The sequence below is a fragment of the Nuphar pumila genome, chromosome 15 (assembly GCF_984573655.1).
Source record: "Nuphar pumila chromosome 15, dmNupPumi1.hap1.1, whole genome shotgun sequence".
NCBI classification, from domain to species: domain Eukaryota; kingdom Viridiplantae; phylum Streptophyta; class Magnoliopsida; order Nymphaeales; family Nymphaeaceae; genus Nuphar; species Nuphar pumila.
This window is the reverse complement of record NC_143263.1, coordinates 20,706,941-20,729,270: the sequence shown is the minus strand read 5'-3', so window position 1 is coordinate 20,729,270 and position 22,330 is coordinate 20,706,941. Positions and strand designations below refer to the sequence as shown.

Below are 22,330 nucleotides of genomic sequence, written 5' to 3'. Positions count from 1 at the left end.
CTCAAATTGACGTGTGTGTTAAAATTGTTCACACTGATAATGCTCTTGAGTTCAAATCCAAAGACTTGCTTCAATTCTATTCTGCTAATGGGATTCAACCTCAATTTACATGACCCCGTACCTCCCAGCAAAATGGTGTGGCTGAGAGGAAACATAGACAAATCCTCAATGTTGCTCGGTGCCTAATGATTCAATCCAATATGCCTGCTTCATACTGTGGCGATGCGGTTTTGACTTCTGGCTTTCTTATAAATTGCCTTCAAGTTCTGTAGAAGACCAGATCCCAATTCAAATTCTTCATCCGGAGGCTCCTCTCTTTCCTATCCCCCCTAAAGTTTTTGGATGTGTATGTTTTGTGCATAAGTTGGGTCCTGATCGAGATAAACTTGCTGCACTGTCTATTAAATGTGTTTTCCTTGGGTATCCTAAAAACCAAAAAGGATATCGTTGTTATGACCCTATATCTCATAAAGAGTATGTCAGTGCCGACGTTACCTTCTTTGAGTCTATTCCATACTTTTCGAGTACTACTCCAAGATTACAAGAGAGCTTTGGTGATTCCCTTCCTCTGCCAATTCCTCTCTTTCTGTTAGAGTCGCTTCCTCCTCAGTCCTTGGCTCTATCGTATGGGATGTCTCGCTATCGAAACCCTCCCATAGTATACTCTCACAGGGTACCACCTACCTCCATGCCTCTGTTATATCCTTCTCCTGAGGTAAGTATTTCTGAGCATACTGCAGTTTCTGCTTCTGATGATGATCTTCCCATTGCTTTGCGCAAGGGAAAGAGACAATGCACTCTCCACCCCATCTCGCAATTTGTTTCAGAAGTTAACCTTGGGGCATCTATGGAGAATTTTATTTCAGCTCTGTCTGCCTCCTCTGTTCTGCTTCATCACAGTCAAGCTCTACTCGACTCCAAATGGATGAAGGCTATGCGTGATGAGATGGATGCCCTACGGTCTCGAGGCACTTGGGACTTGGTTGATCCTCCCACTGATGCAGATATTGTAGGCTGCAAATGGGTATATAGCATTAAATATAACTCTGATAGGTCAATTGAACGGTACAAAGCCCTATTGGTTGCAAAAGGCTATACTCAAACTTATGGGGTTGACTTTTTTGAAACTTTTTCCCCAGTTGCTCGTCTTGGCACTATTCGTCTCGTTCTTTTTGTTGTTGTGCACCATGAATGGCCCCTGTTTTAGTTGGATGTCAAGAATGTCTTTTTGTACGGGGATTTGCATGAAACTGTCTACATGCAACAACCCCCAGGCTTCGAGGTTCAGGGGGAGTATCAGAAGGCGTGCAAGTTGAAGAAGGTTATTTATGGCCTGAAGCAGAGCCCTCGGGCATGGTTTCACAAATTATTTGAGGTAATGTCGAAGTTTGGATTTGTCAGGTCAGCTTCAGATCACTCCTTGTTTATCAAGAAAACCAATGCTGGAATTGTTGTTATGGTGGTATATGTCGATGACATCATATTAACAGGGAGCAGTGCCCAAGATCTTTCTGGAACAAAGGATCATCTTCAGAAACACTTTGTTATTAAAAATCTTGGCCACCTTCAATATTTTCTGGGTATCGAGGTTGCAAGAAACAAAAAGGGCTTAGTTTTGTCGCAAAGAAAGTATGTGTTGGATTTATTAAAAGAGACTGGAATGCTAGGAGCTAAGCCAGCTAACATTCCAATGGATCCCAAAACTCACATGTTCGATGAGAAGTCAGACTATGTGGATAGTACCAACTTTAGATCCTTGGTGGGTAAGTTGTTATATGTGACTGTTACTAGACCATTTTATTAGCCGTGAGTAAAATCAGTCAGTTCATAGACAAACCTACCAAAGTTCATTGGGATGCGCAGCTATGATGGTTCTCAGGTACTTAAAGTCATCTCCTGGTAAAGGTCTGTTGTTTAAACGAAATCCCTCATTGGACGTTGTTGCTTACACTGACGCGCGGGGTCTGTTAAAGATAGGAAGTCAACATCTGAATTTTGTGTGTTTGTGGGAGGAGATCTTGTTTCCTGGAGGAGTAAGAAACAAACTGTTGTAGCCAGGTCAAGTGTTGAATCTGAATACCGAGCGATGGCCCAGACCGCAGCTAAGATTATGTGGGTAAAATCAGTTTTGACCGAGCTTCAGGTAAAAGTATCCCTACCTATGTTGATGATGTGTGACAATAGGGCTGCTACATATATTGCCAACAACCCAGTGTTTCATGAAAGGACTAAACATATTGAAGTTGACTGTCACTATGTTCGAGACTTGGTTCAAGCTGGGTATATCTGCACCGATCATGTATCATCCGAAGATCAAGTAGCTGATGTCTTTACCAAGGCTCTGGCTAGGCCGAGTTTCTCTCGCTATTGTGACAAGCTGAGCATGATTGATATCTATGCTCCAGCTTGAGGGGGAGTGTTGAGACATGCTATAAAGGCATTTTGGGTTTACGTGTTATTATATATTGTGTGAGGGTTATTTTTGTAATTTGGTGCTCTTGTTTAATCTCTATTTAAGTAGACTCTCTCTCTCTCTCTCTCTTCCTGCATACTCAATCGTGGTTTCAACAAATCATATCATACATAAGCATATTATCCTACGCATCATATCATTGCCACAAAGAACATTGCACTTCGTAAATTGAACTTGGAAGCATGCGTAAACAAAACATGAGTTATATGCATGCATACGTGAACATGCACATTTCATAATATAAAGTAACTAAACCTCACATACATAACTCTCACGTAGTTCAAGATTTGCACACGATAAAAGTCATATGCATTTTTCACCACATGAATCGATATATCACCTTAGATATAATTGTGTAAGGGTTGGTCAAAATCTCATTGACCATCCTACCGTACATCATACACATATTTCTCAAGCAAACAAGACGTATAAGTTCAAAACAATTTATAACATTCGCATGCATTCTTCTATACAAGAATAAATGAGTCAATCATAATGACAAGACAATATATATAACATTCACAGTATGCATCGAACACGACTTATACATATTCATAGTAGTTATATGTGCATCATGTATCAAATTCATACAAACACACAAAGCAACATAGTATGCGCAAACCAAAGTATGATGACACACATTACGTACATATTATACATTCATAAGTGCACAGGCATTCAAACATACACACAGGTGTACCTGCAGCAAACACATTCCATATTCCGCTAACTACAATCATGACAAGCATGATCTCCGAACTATGATCACAAGAGTCTTAGATATCCACAACTAAGTGAAGTGTGTGAGCATAACTTGTATTTGCAATTCATTTAGATATTCAGTGCAACATTATGCTTACACAATTAGCGCCTAAACATGCTCTCTATAAGTCCAGTTAAGGTATCTTACCTTGATAATGTGAAGAATAATGAATCGAAACTCAAAACACCGAAGAGTTTCGAAGTCCGCAAAGACCGCTACCCAAGCAATACAACGAACCCTTCGTGTGCGATCGCAAATGTCAAAAACTCAAAAAATGTCAATTATAACAAGATTAGCCAAAAATAGCAAATTACCCTATATATCATTACCAAGAGCCAAATAACACACAAATACACTCCAATAATTTACAAACTCCATCAAAAATATATTTAAATATAATATATAATATATATATAGTGATTTATAGCCCAAAATAGTTCTATAAATGCAAATTATACCTTGATTGGCTTGAATGAATAAATGAATATGTAATAAATAAATAAATGAAATTCAAAAGCTAGAAACACATTTCTAATTTGAAGATAAAAAAAAATGAGTTATTTATTTATTAATAATCCTTAAAAATTACGGGTTTTACAAGCTCGCTTCTCGGAAACTTGCTTCAAAAGCGCGATACTCCTCGCTTCCGAAACTTCATGGGAATCTCGATTCCCCCACGCTTCTTCTTTGCTTCCCACACACATGGTCTATGCTTCCTATATGTTTTTCTCACGTTTCTTTTCATGTTTTTCATGTATTTTCTCTCATGCCTTCACTCACTTTCCATGTACTTTTTTTAAATTGGTAACCATCATTGTTAAATTTTAACAAAATTTAACTCTTTTACTCAAAAATCATGAAATATAAAAATGATCAATTTTATTTTAGTTTTTATTTGTTTCTTGTTTGATTCCTATTCAATTACCATATTGCTTCATTTTTTTAATATTTAGCTTTTAAATTGATACTTTGCTTCCCGCTTCCTATAAATTTTAAAATGCCTCGCTTCTCGCTTCTCGCTTCTCGCTTCTCGCTTTCGCTTCCTGTATCATTTCCTGCTTTCGCTTCCTAGTTTGGCAACCTTGGTATAAACAATATTAGGCCTTATGAATGTAAGGTATCGTAGAATACCCATGATACTGTTGTACTTGGTAAGATCATCATATAAATCTCCTTCATCACAACTAAGTTTCAGATTCAATGGACTGAGAGTTAAGAGAGGCTTACAGTCTTTCATGTCGGCTTTGTTCAGTAAATCAATAGTATATTTATGTTGTGTTAACACTAATTTGTCCTTTCCTCTATCAACTTCAACTCTCAAGAAAAATTTCAGCTTACCCAGATCCTTTATCTTAAACCCATAGCTCAAGATTTCTTCAATTTCCGCTATATGCTCCTTAAAATTTCTTGCAAGTATTATATCATCTACAAAGATGAGTAGAACAATTAGCCAACCTTTACCTTTGTATATAAAAAGAGAGTGATCAAGTTGTGATCCGACAAATCCATGCCTTTGAATCTCAATGGAGAAGCTCTCAAACCAGGATATGGATGTCTGCTTAAGACCATATATAGCCCTATTTAATTTGCATACATATCGATAGGAATCTTTTTCACTATATCCTTGAGGTTGCTCCATATAAACTTTCTCCTTCAAGTCCCCATATAAAAATGTTTTCTTAACATCAATTTGGCTTAACATCCAACCATATTCAACAACAAGAGATAAAATAATGTGCATGGTCCTCATTTTCACCACTGGACTAAAGGTTTCATCATAGTCCAACATGTATTCTTGTGTGAAGTCTTTTGCCACCAACCTGGCTTTGTACCTTTCTATACTTTCATCGGGTTTATATTTAATCTTATAAACCCACTTCAATCTCACAACATTTTTATCAAGTCTTTGAACGATGTCTCATGTTTGGCACTCATATAGCGCCCTTATCTCCTCATTCATAGCTTCTATCTACCTATTAGATTTTGATGCAATATGATATGTTCTGGGCGCTTTGTGCTTCGAGACAGCAATCAAAATAATTGATGATCTATACTGAAATTTTCATAACTAACCCATCTCTCTACTGGATGTTTGATTCGGTTTGATCTCCTTACATCTGATTGCATATGGCTGCCTTCAATGCTGGTTATATTATGTTGTAATGGATGTGTTTCTGATTCAGCCTCTATTTGCACGGGTTCAGAGGTATCATTGCACAAATTTCTGTGGTCGTACACTTTCCCAATGAATCTTCCCTTCTACTGGTTATTTTGATCAACATTTTGTTGAATGTCAGCTTGTTGCTCATGTAACGCAGTTCCACATAAATCACTATCAATGCTTTCTTGGGCTGATTCATCACTTTCGGTCGGAAAGAGTTCAGCACTCAGCCAAGGCCGATAACATTCAGTTGCTTGCACTTTTGCGTAATCATCCCTTTTGCTGTCAAAATTTCTTTCATCAAAAACTACATTCCTCGGTATGCGAATGCATTTAGTTTAAATATCATAACATCGATATCCCTTATATTCACCAGCATAACCAACAAATTTGTAGGAATGTCCTATTTTATCAAATTTATTCCTTAAGGTTGCATCAATGTGCACATAACAAACACAGCCATAAGCCTTCAAGAATCCATAGTCGGGCTGCCTACCAAAATGTAAAATCCACATTTTAAAAAAAAAACATCGAGCCTGGGTCAGATTCGGACCAGACCCGAACCGCGTCTAGGGAAAACCCTAAGGGTTTTCCCTTTAAGATTTTTTTTTCTTTTCTTTTACATTCGTGCGGCCACGGCCTTTTGTTTCCCCGCTCTGCTAAAAAGGGAAACCCGATTAACGCCCCCCCGTGCCCCTTTTAAATTGTGCAGAGGGGAGGAAGGGCTCTCTAACTTGCGCCCTCCATGCTCCGACTTTCGGTGACCTCCTCTCTGCAACCCCCAGCGAGCCAGACGCTTGCCTCTCCCTTGTTTCCTTTCGTCTGGCTTACCCGGCGCCGACAACCTCGCGTCTGATGCCTCCTCCTCCCTCTTGTTTTGATCAACGTCGCCACCACCATCGCCATCGTCGGCGTACCTCGACGACTCCCCCCCCCCTGTTGTGCCTCCGAGCAGCGACGTCGACCCTCGTAGGTAAGTCACTATCTCTCTCTACTTGTCTTCTTCTCTTTCTCTCTCTGTTTTCTCTTTCCCCCTCGCAGTCGTGCCTCTCCCTTTCCCCCTCTGCGAGAAAAAGGAAACCCCTTTGGGGTTTCCCGAATCGCGCACCCCCCTCCCGTACCTTTAACAGCACGCAAGAGTGAGGGAGGAGCCCTCACCCCTGCGCTCCTCCTCTCTCGCCTCCCTCTCTCTCCGCCTCTTGTTCATGGCTTCGGCAGGGGCAGTCGCCCCTGCTACTGTTTGCTTCCCGACAGGTAGGGGCACGCCCCTGCTGCCATGGGTTTTCCCGATAGGCAGAGGCACACCCCTGCTGTCGTGGTTCTTCCTGGCGAGCAGGGGCACACCCCTGTTGCCGCAGATCTTCCCATCAAGCAGGGGCATCGCTCTTACTGCCTTTGGTATCTAGGCAGGCAGGGGCACGCCCCTGCTGTCGTATGTTCCCAGTAGGCGGGGGTGAGGCCCCTACCGGCGCTCAACTTTCGAAAGGCAGGGGTGCGATCCCCCGCCTCTGGCATGTCTTTGAAGGCAGGGGTGCAACCCCTGCCTCTGTTTGTCTTGTCAGCAGGTAGGGGTGCACCCCCTGCCGCCTTCCCATTGTTGTCCTTAGGCTGGCAGCGGCACGTTGCCCCTGCCCTTGTTGCGGGCAAGACAGTGGGCAGGGGCAACGCCCCTGCCGCTTTCCTTTTTAGTTGCCATCAGAGTGTTGTGGGGGTTGTACCTTTGCCTCTTTCCGAACACTATTACGGCTATATCATGCTAAGTACTTTTACCTTTTCAGTTCGTGCGATGGATCCCGTTCGTGCTCTATGGCCCGAGCTCCGCATCACCGACACTCGTAGGCGCACGCAGCGACGCAACCTCCCGAGGTAGGGAAAAGTCGCACGAGGACTTTGGATGAATTAAATAAAGATTTAGGAAATCGAGATAATGACAGATGATACTCATATGACTTGTGTTCTTTACTTGTCTTTATTACATGCTTCCTATAGTTACCATATTCTGCATGTATAAATTAGTTCTGCAGTTAGTTTTCTGTCATCAATTTCCTTTATTTGCTTTACTTGTTTACTTATGCATTGGCAAGTATATGAACACTTAAAGAAATTACGCCTTAATGTGGATAAGTGTATGCAATGCAAGTGTGCAATTGACATGAGTATGCGTAATAAAGGAAAGTGTGCAATGAGCCTTAAATGAGTGTTTGCATGTGTTAATTGGATTACACTTGGTTTTATGCATGCAAGAGAATATGACATTGCACACATGTCTAGGTTGTTCATGACATGCATGTTCATGGTATTAATGCATAGTTGTTTTTCTTATGCAGGTAAAGACCCGAAATTATCATGTCTTGCATGTGATCAGTGGCATGAGTGTTCACATGTTCAGTAGTACGATTCATGAATAAAATCATGTATTGGTTTACATGTTTAATTGAATTGGTTCATGAATGGAAGTGTGCATTTGACATGATTATATGAAAGCATGTATTATAATAATGAATACATGTATATGAATATTATTATTTCATGCACATCTCTAAATTGGCATTCGTGCATCTAAAGGCATATAATATGAACAGAATGCATTGACATGTTCCTTAAGATTTTTGCATATGAATGAATAGATGATCAAGATGGATCATCACGGGTTGTGAGATGCCTTGAGTCGGTGTGCTCCTTGCTTTACTTGTTTTTGCATTGCAAAAGTCATATTTGGTATTGTGGTTTTAATTACATTGTTTTATTGTTGCCATGGGTGGTAGACCGTGAAAGATTGTGCATGCTTATTTGCGAGCTTATGTTTGCATGTTGATTTGCAAATTTATGGAATTAATATTAACAATAAGATAAGAAAGAGAACAGTGTAATTAACGTTTCCTTGATGTTCTTTTTATAGAAAGAAAATCTTGGGCTTAGCGGTTTGGGGACCGTGAGGATATAAAAACTTTGTGTGCTTTACTTATTGCCCCTGAACCCGATATTGAGGTTCTTCTCCTGACCATGGTTTTAGGAAAAGTCCGCCACTTTGCCTGAAAGTGGTGTGTAGATACAGCTGTTGTTTTGGTATACCAAGAAAGTGACGCTAGTGGATGCTGATTTCCATGGTGTCCCCGACATTGGATGTTGATTTTCAATGTTCCGATGGATGGTGTTGTTTCCTGATATCGGTCGAAGGCTAAGTTTGGAACTCAGTAATAAAATACAACTTGTATGCTAAGCTACCCTGAGAACCTAACTTGACCTCGAAGATTTTACCCGTTTGGTGTATCCGCGGACAACGGTAATTAAAAAGAGAAACTTAAATTGTGTGTATTTAATAGAAACATGCATATGGAAAAGGAGACTTGACTAAAGACAATAATGTGTTCATACATGTGCATTGAAATCATGCATATTTACTTGTTCCCTTAACTGTTAAATGTTGGTGAATGTATAATTTGTTTCTTAATGCATGTTAAATGTCTTTAATGCTCAGATTTAATTTCTCGAAAATTACAAATGTTATTACTGCTTTCAATGGAATAAACTGTTTATCTTGTGATGTCCTACTTTATTTATTCTACATTGTCTATTTGTGCACCTACCAGTTTGTTATGAAACTGACCCATTTTATGGGCAGGTGACGAGTAAGACTTTACAGACAGTTGATGGTGCGATGCAACATGGCTCGAGATCACCCTCTTTCTACTAGCATCCTGGCTATTCTCTGTAAGTAAGATTGGTTTGTAAGCTAACGTGCTCATAATTGTCAACTTATTTTTTTCTCTAAAAGAAAATTGCTTCAGCTTACGATTTGAAAGATCAAAATCTTGAGCTTTGAAAGGTTTTCTCTAAATGTTTTCAAAATTACAAGTTGAAATTTTGGGGTGTTACACAAAAAGTTCATAATATGGAGATTTGTCTTGAATTATCTTCATTGGCAGCATATTTATAATGTGAACTGCAATGTGAAATGCCTCTGTCCATAAATACATAGGAAAGCATTTAGCTCAGCAAGGCCATTCTGTTGAGGTGTTCGAGGACATAAAATTCTTCGATTGATCCCATTCATCTTAAGATATTCAATAAAATCATTAGAGGAGTATTCACCCCTACCATCACAATGGAAATTCAAGATGGACAAAGAGAATTGATTTTGAACTATAACATGAAAATTTTTTAATATGCCAAAAAACCTCATGCTTATGTTTCATAAAATATATCTAGGTGTATCGAGAAAAGTTATTAATAAAGATCACATAGAAACAACTTCCAGAAGACGAACATTTAGGAGTTGGACCCCATATATGAGAGTGAATAATCTCAAAAGGTCTAGAAGATCTTTTATTGCTAGAAACAAATGGAAGTGCATGACTCTTGGACACTTGGCAACTATGACAAACTTGACCCTGAAAAACCTGACTCTCACTAGAAACTGAAATCAACATATTCGAAACAAGCTTTCTAATAAAAGTTTCATTACAATGTGCAAGACGACTATGCCAAAGATTAGAATCACCTGACATTGACTTATTGACACAACATGAATACAAAATAAGACCCTTGGATTGTTGTAAGTTTTTATTGAATCCAGCCAAAGGATCTTCCATAAAGATGTATATATTTTCTCGCCTTCGTCCTTCAGCGTACATCCTCTTCATGTGAAGATCCTTCACATAAATAGAAGGGGTAAAAAACAACACAAAAATTGATATCATCAACTAACTTAGAGACAGACACTAGGTTCTTTTGAATAATTGGGACAAGAAAAACATTTGATAATTGGAGATTAGTGAGAGACATGAGAATAGAAACCTTTCCAGTGTGAGTGATGGAGTGGCAAGTTTCATCTCCAGTAATGACTATCATTTTCAACATAAGGAATCAAGTTTCAAAATTTACATGCATCCCCGGTAATATGATTGGCGGATCCTAAATCGACATACCAAACACCCTGTTCATTTTGCTTCAAACTGAGCCCTGCAAGTGCTGCCAATAGAAGCTTTCTATCCACCAGTGTCTAGGACTCTAAACTTGCCTATGCTCCTTCCACTTTATCTGTTGGTTTTCCTTGAATTTTAGCTTTTGAATTGTATATGGGATCATTTTTATACCAACAATCTTTCTTTACATGGCATGGCTTTTTGCAAACATAATATGTGAGAATTCTTCTTCCTTGATTTGTTAGAGGTGGAACATTTGGAAGTGGAAGTAGACCTTGACCTCCCTGGTTCCCAAATCGACCATGTCCTCTACCACCTCTCATTCCTCCCCGACCTCTACCATACTGGGAATCAGTTATCAATACATTATGGTCATCAGCACTGGAGGACTTGCTTCCTGAACCTCTTAACATGTTCATTTCAAACATGAGCAGCTTTGACCTCAGAGCCTTAAAGTCCGGCAGCTCAGGTAGGCACGATAATGTGGTGTAGACAATGTTGTACGCTGGTCCCAATCCATTTGAAGCTTGTTTCACTTTATCCTTTTCAGATACTACACATTCAATGGTAGCTAATTGATTTGTGATATGCTTCATCATGTTTAAGTATTCCATTATGGACATGGAACCTTTCTTGAAATTCTGAAATTCCCTCTTCAAGAACATAACCCTGGTTTCAGAAACTTGATAATAGGTTTGTACTAACTTACTCCAGAGTTCCATGGCAGCGCAATCATCGGGTATGTTGATCAGAACCTCCTGAGACAAGGTAGAACTAATATACGCCACAAGAGCTTGATCTTGCTTCATCCAAGAAATATATTTGGGACTCCGAACATGAGTAGTCACAACAGCCCCTTTATCATCTTTCTTTTCTTGCACAATGAATTCTGGTGGGGTCGAGACCGAGCCATCCAAGTGACCCGAAAGATCTTGGCTGCGAATAAATGGGATGATTTGACGTTTCCAAGAAAAAAAATTGCATTGGCAAGCTTTTCAGAAACAAGTTGATTCAGGAAACTGACTGAAAGGGAAGAAGATATTGAAGATTCCATGACGAGCACGAACGATAAAGAAAACGGGCATAAACAATAAAGAGAATGAGACCAATTTGAAATAATAGAAGATGAAGCTAAGTAAAGAAAAATAACACTGAAACCCATACGATTTTTCACAACTTTTTTTTTGTTGCACATCAGATATATCAAATCTCAAAATATATATTACTAATTTTTTTATCTAAAATCAGACTGATGAAGACAAATTTCTTCCTGTGAATATAAACGTCACGTGTCTTGGACGAAACCTTATTTTCTGATCTGAAAGAAACAAGATATCTTCAGATATGAAAATTAATAGAATATTCTAGATATGAAAATCGGATCAATATGCAGTCAGCCTAAGTGTCATAATTCATGCATGATCCAAGAGATGGAATACATGGAAGCAGTGAAACATGTATTAAGATATCTCAAAGACACGATAAATGATGGGTTGAGATATGACAAGAGTCAAGATAATCCTCCAATCATTGTTGCCTATAGTGATGCAGACTGAAAAGATCCAGACATGAAAAGATCAATATCTGGATTTTGTGTATTTCTTGGAAGGAATTTGATATCCTGGAGTACCAAAAAGCAACAAAACACTAGCAAGATTGAGCACAGATGCAGAATATAGGTCAATGGTGTCTTTAGCTGCAAAGGTGACTTGGATAAGGCATTTACTCTTAATCTTGAATCAAAGCATTGCTCGATCTATTATTTATTGTGACAAAGTGCCATCAAGATCTCATTGAATCATGTCTCTCATGGGAAAACCAAACATATTCAGATAAATCAACATTTTATCAAAGAGAAGATAGAGGACCAGGAGATAGAAGCTCGGTTTGTAGGATAAGAATCAGGTTGTAAATATTTTTACTAAAGGGCTAACCAAGGCGCGATTTTGGTTTCTTAAAGGCAAGATGTCCATGATCAGGACAAGTACAGCTTGAGGGAGGTTGTTAAAAATATGAAATATTTTAGGTCATCGGGCTGTATGGAAAATTTATTTATTTTGTTTGTATTATATTGTAATGAGGGTATTTTGGTAAAATACCAAAATCCTAATGCAGCTGTAACATATATAAATATGAGATGTGCAAACCGACCCACTCAGAGAGAGAAATCACATTGTGGGCATCAGCTTCTACTTCCATCTTCTCCCTTTGTCTTGTGTACCACAATTGAGGAATCCGTGCCCTAAATTTCAGTTACAACTACCATGAAATCTTTCAAGCAATTTTATTCAGATGATAAGTATAAAGCTCCAAAATGACAAGCTCACACCTCCAGAATGTTAAACTCTTACATGACCTCACAGATATAAAATCTGATTCCTGTCACAGATGCACAAATATGACCTCGACGAGTAGAGGAAGAAAAAAAGTCAAACTTTGAAAATTAGCATTTGTTGAAGGCAAGGTTTGACCAGATATGAACAATAAATTAGTTTCAGTATCCACGGAAGCAAAAGTCGGAGCATTGCGCAAGATAATTTCAGTTTTACACATGAATCGACATATCAAAGAACAAACAGTACATAAACAGATGAAGCAGAGCCTGCATGATAGCTGAGACATGAACAAAGATGTACGTTAATGAACTTCATGGAGGGTCCTGGAGCAAATTCTGGACTTAACAGATCATTGAATATGATATAACTAAGAGATTCTTTGACAGTACAATATACTAATTATTACCAAAAATATTCCTTCAGTTGTCCAATTTTATCAGTTATCCTAGAGGAGTGAAGCGTAAACAATCAAAAGGATTACAACAGTAAAAAATATAGAATAAAGAACTTCCTAAAACACATACAATACCTGTAAATTACAGTTTGCTCCACTAGATAACAGCAAATGGACACAAGGTTTTGCACCTCTTGCCAGTGCAACATGAAGGGGTATTGAATTGTGAGCATCCCTAGTATTTACATCAACTCCAGCATCCAGAATTATCTAATCAGGACAAAACAGATGAATTACACAAAGCACAAAGATTTCAATATTAAAAGTATCCATCCGGATGTTGGCATTAGTCTAAAAACGTCTTTCCCAGAAAATGTGTAGGTCATCACTGAGTGACATATTTTCACCATATACTAAATGGCCTAGCAGGTAGGTCAGGGAAATGAGGCAAGACAGTCATAGAGCAGCTCATAAAGTGCTCTTTCAAACTTGTAAAATAGGCTCAGTGAGCCAAATACAGACAGGTGTTTGGCTCATACAGGCTTGTTAAGTAGTAATGAATATATTTTAGACATACTTTATATCTCACAGTTAAGTGTAGAACAAATGGTTGAAGTGTTAGGCTTGCAAGAAATAGGTTTAGAGTTTAAATCCTATTGCTTCCAGATTTGGAACATCTTTTTTTTCCCTCTTTTTTGGTTAAACGAGCCACCTCGAGCTCAGCTCACTAGTTCTAGAGTTCAAATCCTATTACTGAAAGCTTCAAAACAATGTATTTTTATTGTAAACGAGCCAGTCCATTTCATCTGGTTTCAGTTCACTCTTCATGAGCTCGAGCTCAGCTTGCCACAAACATGAGACTGAGCATGAACACCTCAGCCTCGGCTCATTTACCAGCCCTACTAGCAGGGATATCTCCTGGGTGGAAGAGAGGAGATTGGAACTCTCCTTGTTGATTGCTGGAATCCAGCACCACACTCATGACCCATCATGGCAGACGTGATCAAGCTGGCCAAGCTTTCTACCATGCATTGGGAGCTCGACTACTCCAGCTCCCATCCCTGCCCGACCATATGAAGTGTTTTGATCTAAGACTTCATTTGTTTAGGCAGAAAATAACCCGAGCAACATACCTTGACCATCTCAACATCATTGGCTATGGCTGCCATATGCAGGGCTGTTCGCCCATGCTGTGCCTCTTGGGCTGTTGGATCAGCACCAGCAGCAAGCAAAGTTTTCACCAGCTCTCTGCAATCTGTAAGGCAGAATAATCATCATACAGGATTCAATCCTTCAAGAAAGAATTTCACATTGCATTTCCGCACCAAATGCAGTTAAAATAAGGTAATCATTAGGTGTTGGATAACAAATTGTTCAAGATATGGCTAAGGAAAGAAAAAACTAAATTGTTTTCCAGAAGCTTGCAAGGGTGAAAAAAGGCTGGAAAGTCAAATAAGAGACATAAATATAACTTCCAGAAACTTGCAAGGGTGTAAAAATGATGGATAGTTAAATACCAGACATAAATATAACGTCCACCAAAAAAATTACCATCTTCATGGTCTTTCTTAAGATCAGCTGCCATGCACAATGCTGTTCCAACCGGGCTAGGAATATCAATTGCCGCCTTTATTTCTTCTGGAGATGCAACCTCCACCCATCTTCTAACAATCAAAACTTTCTGGGTTGATACGCACAAATGCAATGGCCTGCATCATCAAAATGACTAAACATCAACTTTCTAAAAAGACTAAATGCATCATATGAACCACCAATATGGAAACGACACAACCAAATATTCTGAGCCAACTAGTCAATGAAAGGCATGGTTCTGGGATAAGGAGGATTCAACTTATATGTCATTAGAAAGCAATAAAACCAAAGTCACTAAATGATCATGACCTTTTCTTTTTATACAATGCATATTCTGCTTTAGTGTTTTTTAATGAACTCTCATAACAGGCCTGGAATGCTATACACTTCACCTAGACAAATTGTTCTAGAACGAGAATCCTCCAAGTCAACTAAAGACATGAGTTAACTCCAACAAATTTTGCAAAGTAATAGATAGACAGGACGAAATCACTACTTAGCATAAAAACACAGACAGAAAAACTAATATCCAGATCAAGTTAAGATGTATCAAGTCCTTACGACAAATTTTTTGAATTCAAAACACCCATCGATCTGCAGCCCCCATGCTCCAAAATAATGATCGCACATTCAGTGTATCTCTTTGTGATGGCTCTATGCAGTACAGTTTCACCCTCATCATCAACTGCATTCGGATCTGCCCCAGCTAAAAGTAGTTCCTGTGAACATCACCAAATTAAGTCTTTTAATGCACATAAAGTACCTCTGAACATAACAAGAACCAAAAAACACTCTGCACAAGTGATTGCATTAACAAAACAAGCCTTACACGCATACAATCTGGCTGACCATGAAGAGCACAAACGTGTGCAACAGATGGACCTAAACCATCTTTAAGTCTTGCATTGACATTAGCAGATCTTCTTATCAGAGCACGAACACATTCTGGGGACCCAGCCGCTAATGCAAAGAGGATTGGTGGATCCCCATCTCTATCCAGTATGTCGGCATCAGCCTCTTTATATTCCAGAATAGCTTCAACAAGTTCTGCACAACCCCGCCTACATGCCAAATGCAAAGCTGTCTCACCGTCATCATTCTGTCCATCTAGAAGGGAAGCAAGTGAACTTCTGTCGTTTTCAGATGCAGCCCTAGCAAGAAGATCTCTGTAGATCAAAATAAAAAGAATGAAAACCAATAGAATTTAATTTGTACAGCCCAAGCTCCTCAAGCATCACACAATTAACTCGATGCACAACCTATATATTCCAGGCTTACCTAACACCATCCAGATCTCCTTGGGATACAAGGTGATGAAGGCTCATCTGGTTATCCTGGAAAAACTCTAGAACTGATGATGGGGAAGGTTCCACGGAGTTTGTCCCAGAATCCTTGGCCAGGTTGCTGAAATATCATAGTTCCTCAATTCAGGCAAGAAAATAAAAAAAATGGTCTAATCAATATTCATACCTCACTCATCCACACAGTTTTACTGAAACAATGAAAGATAAAGGAAATAACTAGATACTAATTAAATTGCAATAATAAACAGCAAAAAGGTGGCACCATCATGTGGGTAATGTTAGTTCCTCTAGTTTCCAGTTCTCAACTACAACAGGTACTACATGAATTTTCTGTGTGAAGCATTTCATAGCATTTGCAACTTAGCACTTACACATCAATTTACTTTTTTCTTTTGTTTATGACCTTCAAAATAACTCGAGAGGTTTGATTTCAGGAAAATAGTTAAAACCCTGGCTCCAAAGTAAAATCATAAAAAAGATTATAAATTTTTAATACAGGCATTGGAATCATACTGGTTCTATGGATTCCTTACTTGTCAGGGCTTGCAGGAGGACTACGCGGTATTTCTTGCAGTTGACGAAGAAAAGTCGCTAACATTGAATGGAAGGTTGGCCTTTTTGAAGCTTTGAACTGTAGGCACTCCCCAACCATCTTCCATAATTCTCTAGGTATTCCAACACCAACTACACTGGCATATTGTGGAGGTAGCCTACGAGCCTTGACAACTGCACGGTAGATTTCCTCTGAACTTAAACCAGCCCACCTATAGCAAGATAATGTTCATTTAACCACTATGCCACCATGAAACAGAACATAGAAAACGAAAAACAACACTTACGGAATGGAACCAGTGCACATATCCACCAAAGTACAGCCAAAGCTCCAGGCATCAGACTCTGCAGACATGCCAAGTGCATCATCCCAGAATAGATTCAGTGATTTTTTACCCGGTTCCCATGCCTCAGGAGCTGTGTAATTTGGACTAAGCAAGGTACAATCCATACATGAATGCATCCTTGATGAATCAACCTCAGGGACAGAGCGAGCCTTACGGCAATCTGGCTTTTTTAAAATCTCAAGTAGCCCATAATCAGAAACTGCAGCACGCCCACTCGCATCTAAAAGAAGATTAGATGGCTTTATATTCATGCAAAAAATACCGGCTGCATGAAGTTCAGCAACACCACGAGCAATATCAGCCCCATACCTGAGGAATTGAACAATTTCACATATCAAGGTAGAAACTGAAGGAATTTGAACAGCATAATAATGCACGCATACATGCAAAAAAACAGGGTACCAGAGGAAAGTTAATTACACATACAAAATTAGTAAAAACCCAAAAAATAAAGATTGCTGATCTTAAACATACACATAAAGATAAAACCAAGTGCACTTGCAACAACAAACAAATGATGTGAATGTACTACTACATACATACATACATACATATATAAGAAAAGTGGTAGCTGCCAACCACTTTTCTGGCTTATCGCGAGCGAATGGGTGTGTCCATATTTTTTGCAAATCTGACCTGCAAATGTGTTCAGCATGGTCGGTTGCTAGGAAACAAAACAACACTTGGATCATGTTTTTTTGATAAAAACATGATCTTTTTAAGCCTTGAATATTTATGAAAATTTTAGACTGTTGATTTTTAAACCTTATAAAAACCTACTTGTGTGTCGGAATCAGACGATCCAAGAGTCAATTCCTATAAAATCAAGCATGTAGAACACATCTGTACGGTCAGATTTAAGGACAAGATGGAAAACTCCTTCAAAAGTCCGATAGGCTAGCGGTAGGCCAGAAAAGTGGTAGGCAGCTACCACCTACTCGCTCTCTCTCTCTCTCTCTCTCTCTCTCTCTCTCTCTCTCTCTCTCTCTCTATATATATATATATATATATATATATATATATATATATATATATATATATATATGAGAAAACATTAGTTACACTCTAGAGTACCGTGTTCTCTTACTAAAACTCATAGCTACGAGTTTTATTTCATCCATTTGTCCCCATAGATGTGTTCAGCATGGTCCATTTACTAGGAAATGCACTTTTGATTGAGTAGGTCCAATTTAGAAACATGATTTTCTCAATCATGAAATTTTTACATATCGTGGACCGTTGAATTTTGAAGCCTTTAATCTGCTTATACAATGCAATCAGCTGATCTAAAACATGTTTTTGACTAAACAAGCCATATAGATCATATCCATAGGGCTTGATCAACAAAAAAATCACAAAAATATGATGGAATGGGCTGTTTCTACTTGAGGGTATGGTACACACGAGGGTACCCTATATATATTGGAGTAATGTTTGCTACACACGTGGGTAAGGAACCCCCCGTGAAAAAATGTAATAGTTTTACTTTTTCAGATTTTTTGCACATCTGACCCTCCAGACATGATTTACATATTTAGTAGAAACTGACCTTTGAATCATGTTTTTCTACATTTATGTCACAGATTTTATGAGGGTTAAAAAATCAACGGCATACTATGGTCCAAGGGTCCATTCCTACTATTTTGACCATGCTGAACACATCCATGTGGTTAGATTTGGTAAAAACAACCTCCCCTTGTGAGTTGCAACTAAGGGGTTCCTTACCCATGAGGGTAGCAAATGCAATCCCATATATATATATATATATATATATATATATATATATATATATATATATATATATATATATATATATATATATAGTCACCAATATCGCCGATATATTGAAAATATCGGCAATTTCAAGCCAAACATTAGTAACAGGAATATATCGCGACATATTCAATATATCGGCAATTCATACATCTCATGATAATATCGCGATATTATTGCGAGATATATTGCTAGAGAAACTGTGTGATTTTCAGATTCTAATTTTTTTTAAAAAAATATTATAGATAAAATTTTGGAAAAATCATTATAATTTAAAGAAAAACAAACTTGGCCTCAAAATTTGGTTTGATTTGGTTCAAAAACCAAATCAAATCGATGTGTTTTGCACATTTCATGGTTTTTTTTCAAAAGATCTTGTTTTCAAAAAATATGAAAAATGGAGGATTTTAAAAACAAAAAAATACTATTAATTTCTATTAATAAAAATGGAATGATTTGCAAAAAAAACTCGAGTATTGGGTGAGATGAAAAAATCCCCAAATCGAGTGTTGTGAGGGGCTGTTTCTGAAAAAAGGGCATTTTGGAGATTATTCAAAACTTTAAAACGTGGGGTCTTAAAAAGTTTTGAAGTAGAAACGTGTTTTAAGGGTTTTAAAAGCTTTTTAAGAGATATGAGGACCTCGACTGACTCGGTTGAGTGGGTTACAGTGGACAGCAACAAGAGAAGGAAAGGAAGAAGGGAGGGAAGGAAAGGAAAGAACGAAAGGAAAAGAAAAGAAGAAGAAAAGGAAGGAAAGAAAAGAAGGAAGAGAAGGAAAGGAAAGGAAGGAAAAGAAGAAAGAGAAGAAGGAAAGGAAAAGAAGAAAGGGAAGAAGTGAAGAAGGAAGAAAAGGAAAGGAAAGGAAGGAAAAGAAAGAAATGGAAAAAAGGAAGGGAAAAAGAGAAGATGCCTAAGGGAAAAGATCTTTTTTGGAGGCATGCAGATGAACGTGAAGGTGGGAAAGCATTTTGCCACTATTGTGAAAAAGAATATTATAGAGGAATCACACGCTTCAAATATCATTTAGCAGGCATAACGATGTTGCACCATGCAAGCGTCGCCTATTGTGAAAGAAATGGCATTGAAAGCAATTCAAGAACTTGATAATTGGCCTCCTAAGAAGGGGAAAATCCATCATTACTTTAGCACTTCCAGTATACAAGGTAGAGTACATCTTCAGGTAACACCCCCTTTGGCTTCTACTAGTTCATTTCAAGGGACTCAAACAAAACAACAAACAGTTCCTTGGATCTTTAGAAAACAAGGAAAAGAGTGCATTGATTCTCTGCTTTTTTATTGTATTGCAATGAACAATTTGTCCTTTAATTTGCTCTGGTCTAAAGAGTTCAAGAATTTTTCTATTGCCATTTCAAATTATGGTCCAGGATACTTTCCACCAGATATTGAATTGGCAAGAACAAGGTTATTTGATGATGCAAACAATAAAATAAGAGCCTATGTTAATGAAATGAAATCTACATGGTCGCAAACCGTATGTACCATTATGTCCGACATTTGAAAAAATACAACTAGAAGTATACCATATATGAATTTGATAGTGAGCTCCCCAAAGGTCACTATATTTTGGAAAGCAAAAAATGTTGAACGTACTTGTATGCATGCAGACTTTGTAGTTGGGTTTCTTTCCTCTGCATTAAAGGAGATTGAACCTAAAAATATTGTTCAAATTGTAACTGACAATGGAAGCAATTATAGAAAAGAAAAAATTATTCTTGAAGAGCGCTATCGAAATATTTTTACTACAGCATGTGCTGCTCATTGCATTGATTTAATGCTTGAAGTTATCAATTGTTTGGAACATGTATTACCTACTATGAACAATGAAAGGTAGATTGTGAATTTTTTATATAATAAGCAACAAGTTTTGGATTTGATGAGGGTTCACACAAAGAAAAGAGAGTTGAAGAAGTCCGATGTGACAAGATTTGCAACCAAATTTATTTGTTTAGAGTCATTTTGAAGCAAAAAGAGAATCTTAGGTTTATGGTTGCTTCCAATCTATGTCACACGGACTTGGCTAGGGAGGTGCCGCACCCGAGTCGACACGCCCCGACACGGGTGCGGCTTCGGACACGGCCTGGACTCGGTCAACGCCGAGTCGGACTCGGTCAACGAGTCGAGGCCGAGTCCATCCTTGTTTTGGACTTGGTCAACATTGACCGAGTCTAATTTTGTCCATTTTTAGGGTAAAAAACAAAAAAATTGATCTTTTTATATATTTTTTTAAAAAATATATATATATAGCATGAGTATTAAACATAAGCCCCAAAAAAAAAAATTCCAAGGGGCGCTGCCCCCCTACGGCCCCCCCTGGACCCCCGCCCGCTGACCGCGCAGCGGGACCCGCACTGGGGGGAGCCCCCGGACCCCCCTTTCTGCGAGAGCAAAAGTACAATTTGCAAAGTTTATAAAAACACTCATGCTGGTGCCAAACTTTAGAGGACAATATACACATATATGCACACAGGATATATATATATATATAGCCGAGTCCCCGTATCCAAAATTTTTAAAATTGCGCCGCACCCGTGTCGCACCCGCACCCATGTGACATAGCTTCCAATGAATATAGGCAATTAGAAGAATTTAAAACACAAGGAAAAGAGGCAACTGACATTATTCAAGGTGATGCTTTTTGAAAGGGTGGAAAAGAAGTAATCATGTCCATTGAGCCATTGGTAAAAGTTTTGAAAATGGTAGATGGAGATGGGGCTACCATGGGATATTTGTATGAGGCACTTGATAGAGCTAAAGAGGTCATTATGCATGTTTATGGGGATAAAGAAGAAAAATATGTCATATTGGAATATCATTGATAAGAGATGAAACCGTAATTTTCATAACCCTATAAATGCAGCATCTGCTTACCTAAATCCCCATTTGTTTTGGGAAAGAATGGTAAAGATGGATGATGAAGTTCGTGAAGGCTTGGATATAGTGAAAAAGAAGTTGCTTTCTTATGAAGATGGGAAGATAATGGCCAAAGATCTTCTGAAATATCATGTCAGAGATCCTTCTTTGTTTCACGAGTGGTTAGCCATGGATCTTATTCACTCTGAATATCCACATAAATATTTTTTTTACTCAATTCTTTTTAAGTTTTATCGCTTACTCTATGGTTCCTTATTTTATGCCTTATTGTTGATTTATTATATTTTGTTTTTACTTTTTAACAATTGGGATTTGGTGGGAGATGTTTGAAAGCTTCGTTTTTGTGCTTCGGCGAGTAGCAATCAAAATCTTAAGCCAACCATGCAATGCTTCAGCTTGTGAGAGGATTTGGAGTGCATTTGATGCAGTTAATATCAAGAGGAGATCAAATCTTGGACCCACAAAGACAACTAATTTGGTGTTTATTAGGACCCACAAGGCCAACTAATTTGGTGTTTATTAGGATGAATATGCTTATGAAAAAGATGGCTCCACAAATAGAGACAAAGAATGCAAATCCAATCTACATCGATCACGTAGATCTATTTGTTGATGATGGCATAGAGGAAAATCCACCTTCAGAAGATAGTGAAGAAGAATATATTCGTGAAAGACGTAGAGCACTTGATCTGGCTTCTGCATCATCAAATGATGGATGATCTTTTTTTATTTATTTCTTTTGAGAAATTATGATGTTTAACCTTAAACTTTATTTTGGCATTGTATGGGCTATGACTTATGGAGTTATGGGTTATG

The 22,330-nt window shown here is 38.3% G+C and overlaps 1 protein-coding gene across 1 annotated transcript in view; it reads right to left on the bottom strand.

Moving 5' to 3' along the window:
• The window catches only part of LOC149814750 (E3 ubiquitin-protein ligase KEG-like), a 51,791-nt gene that overhangs the window by 20,329 nt on the left and 9,132 nt on the right, over positions 1-22,330 (bottom strand). Inside the window, exons 2-9 of the mRNA XM_089988726.1 lie at positions 16,789-17,157; positions 16,483-16,713; positions 15,924-16,049; positions 15,475-15,811; positions 15,207-15,364; positions 14,604-14,761; positions 14,186-14,307; positions 13,188-13,322 (exon numbers count right to left, since the gene is read on the bottom strand). Coding sequence (XP_089844852.1) covers positions 13,188-13,322; positions 14,186-14,307; positions 14,604-14,761; positions 15,207-15,364; positions 15,475-15,811; positions 15,924-16,049; positions 16,483-16,713; positions 16,789-17,157 — 1,636 coding nt within the window. The remainder of the gene's footprint in view (positions 1-13,187; positions 13,323-14,185; positions 14,308-14,603; positions 14,762-15,206; positions 15,365-15,474; positions 15,812-15,923; positions 16,050-16,482; positions 16,714-16,788; positions 17,158-22,330) is intronic.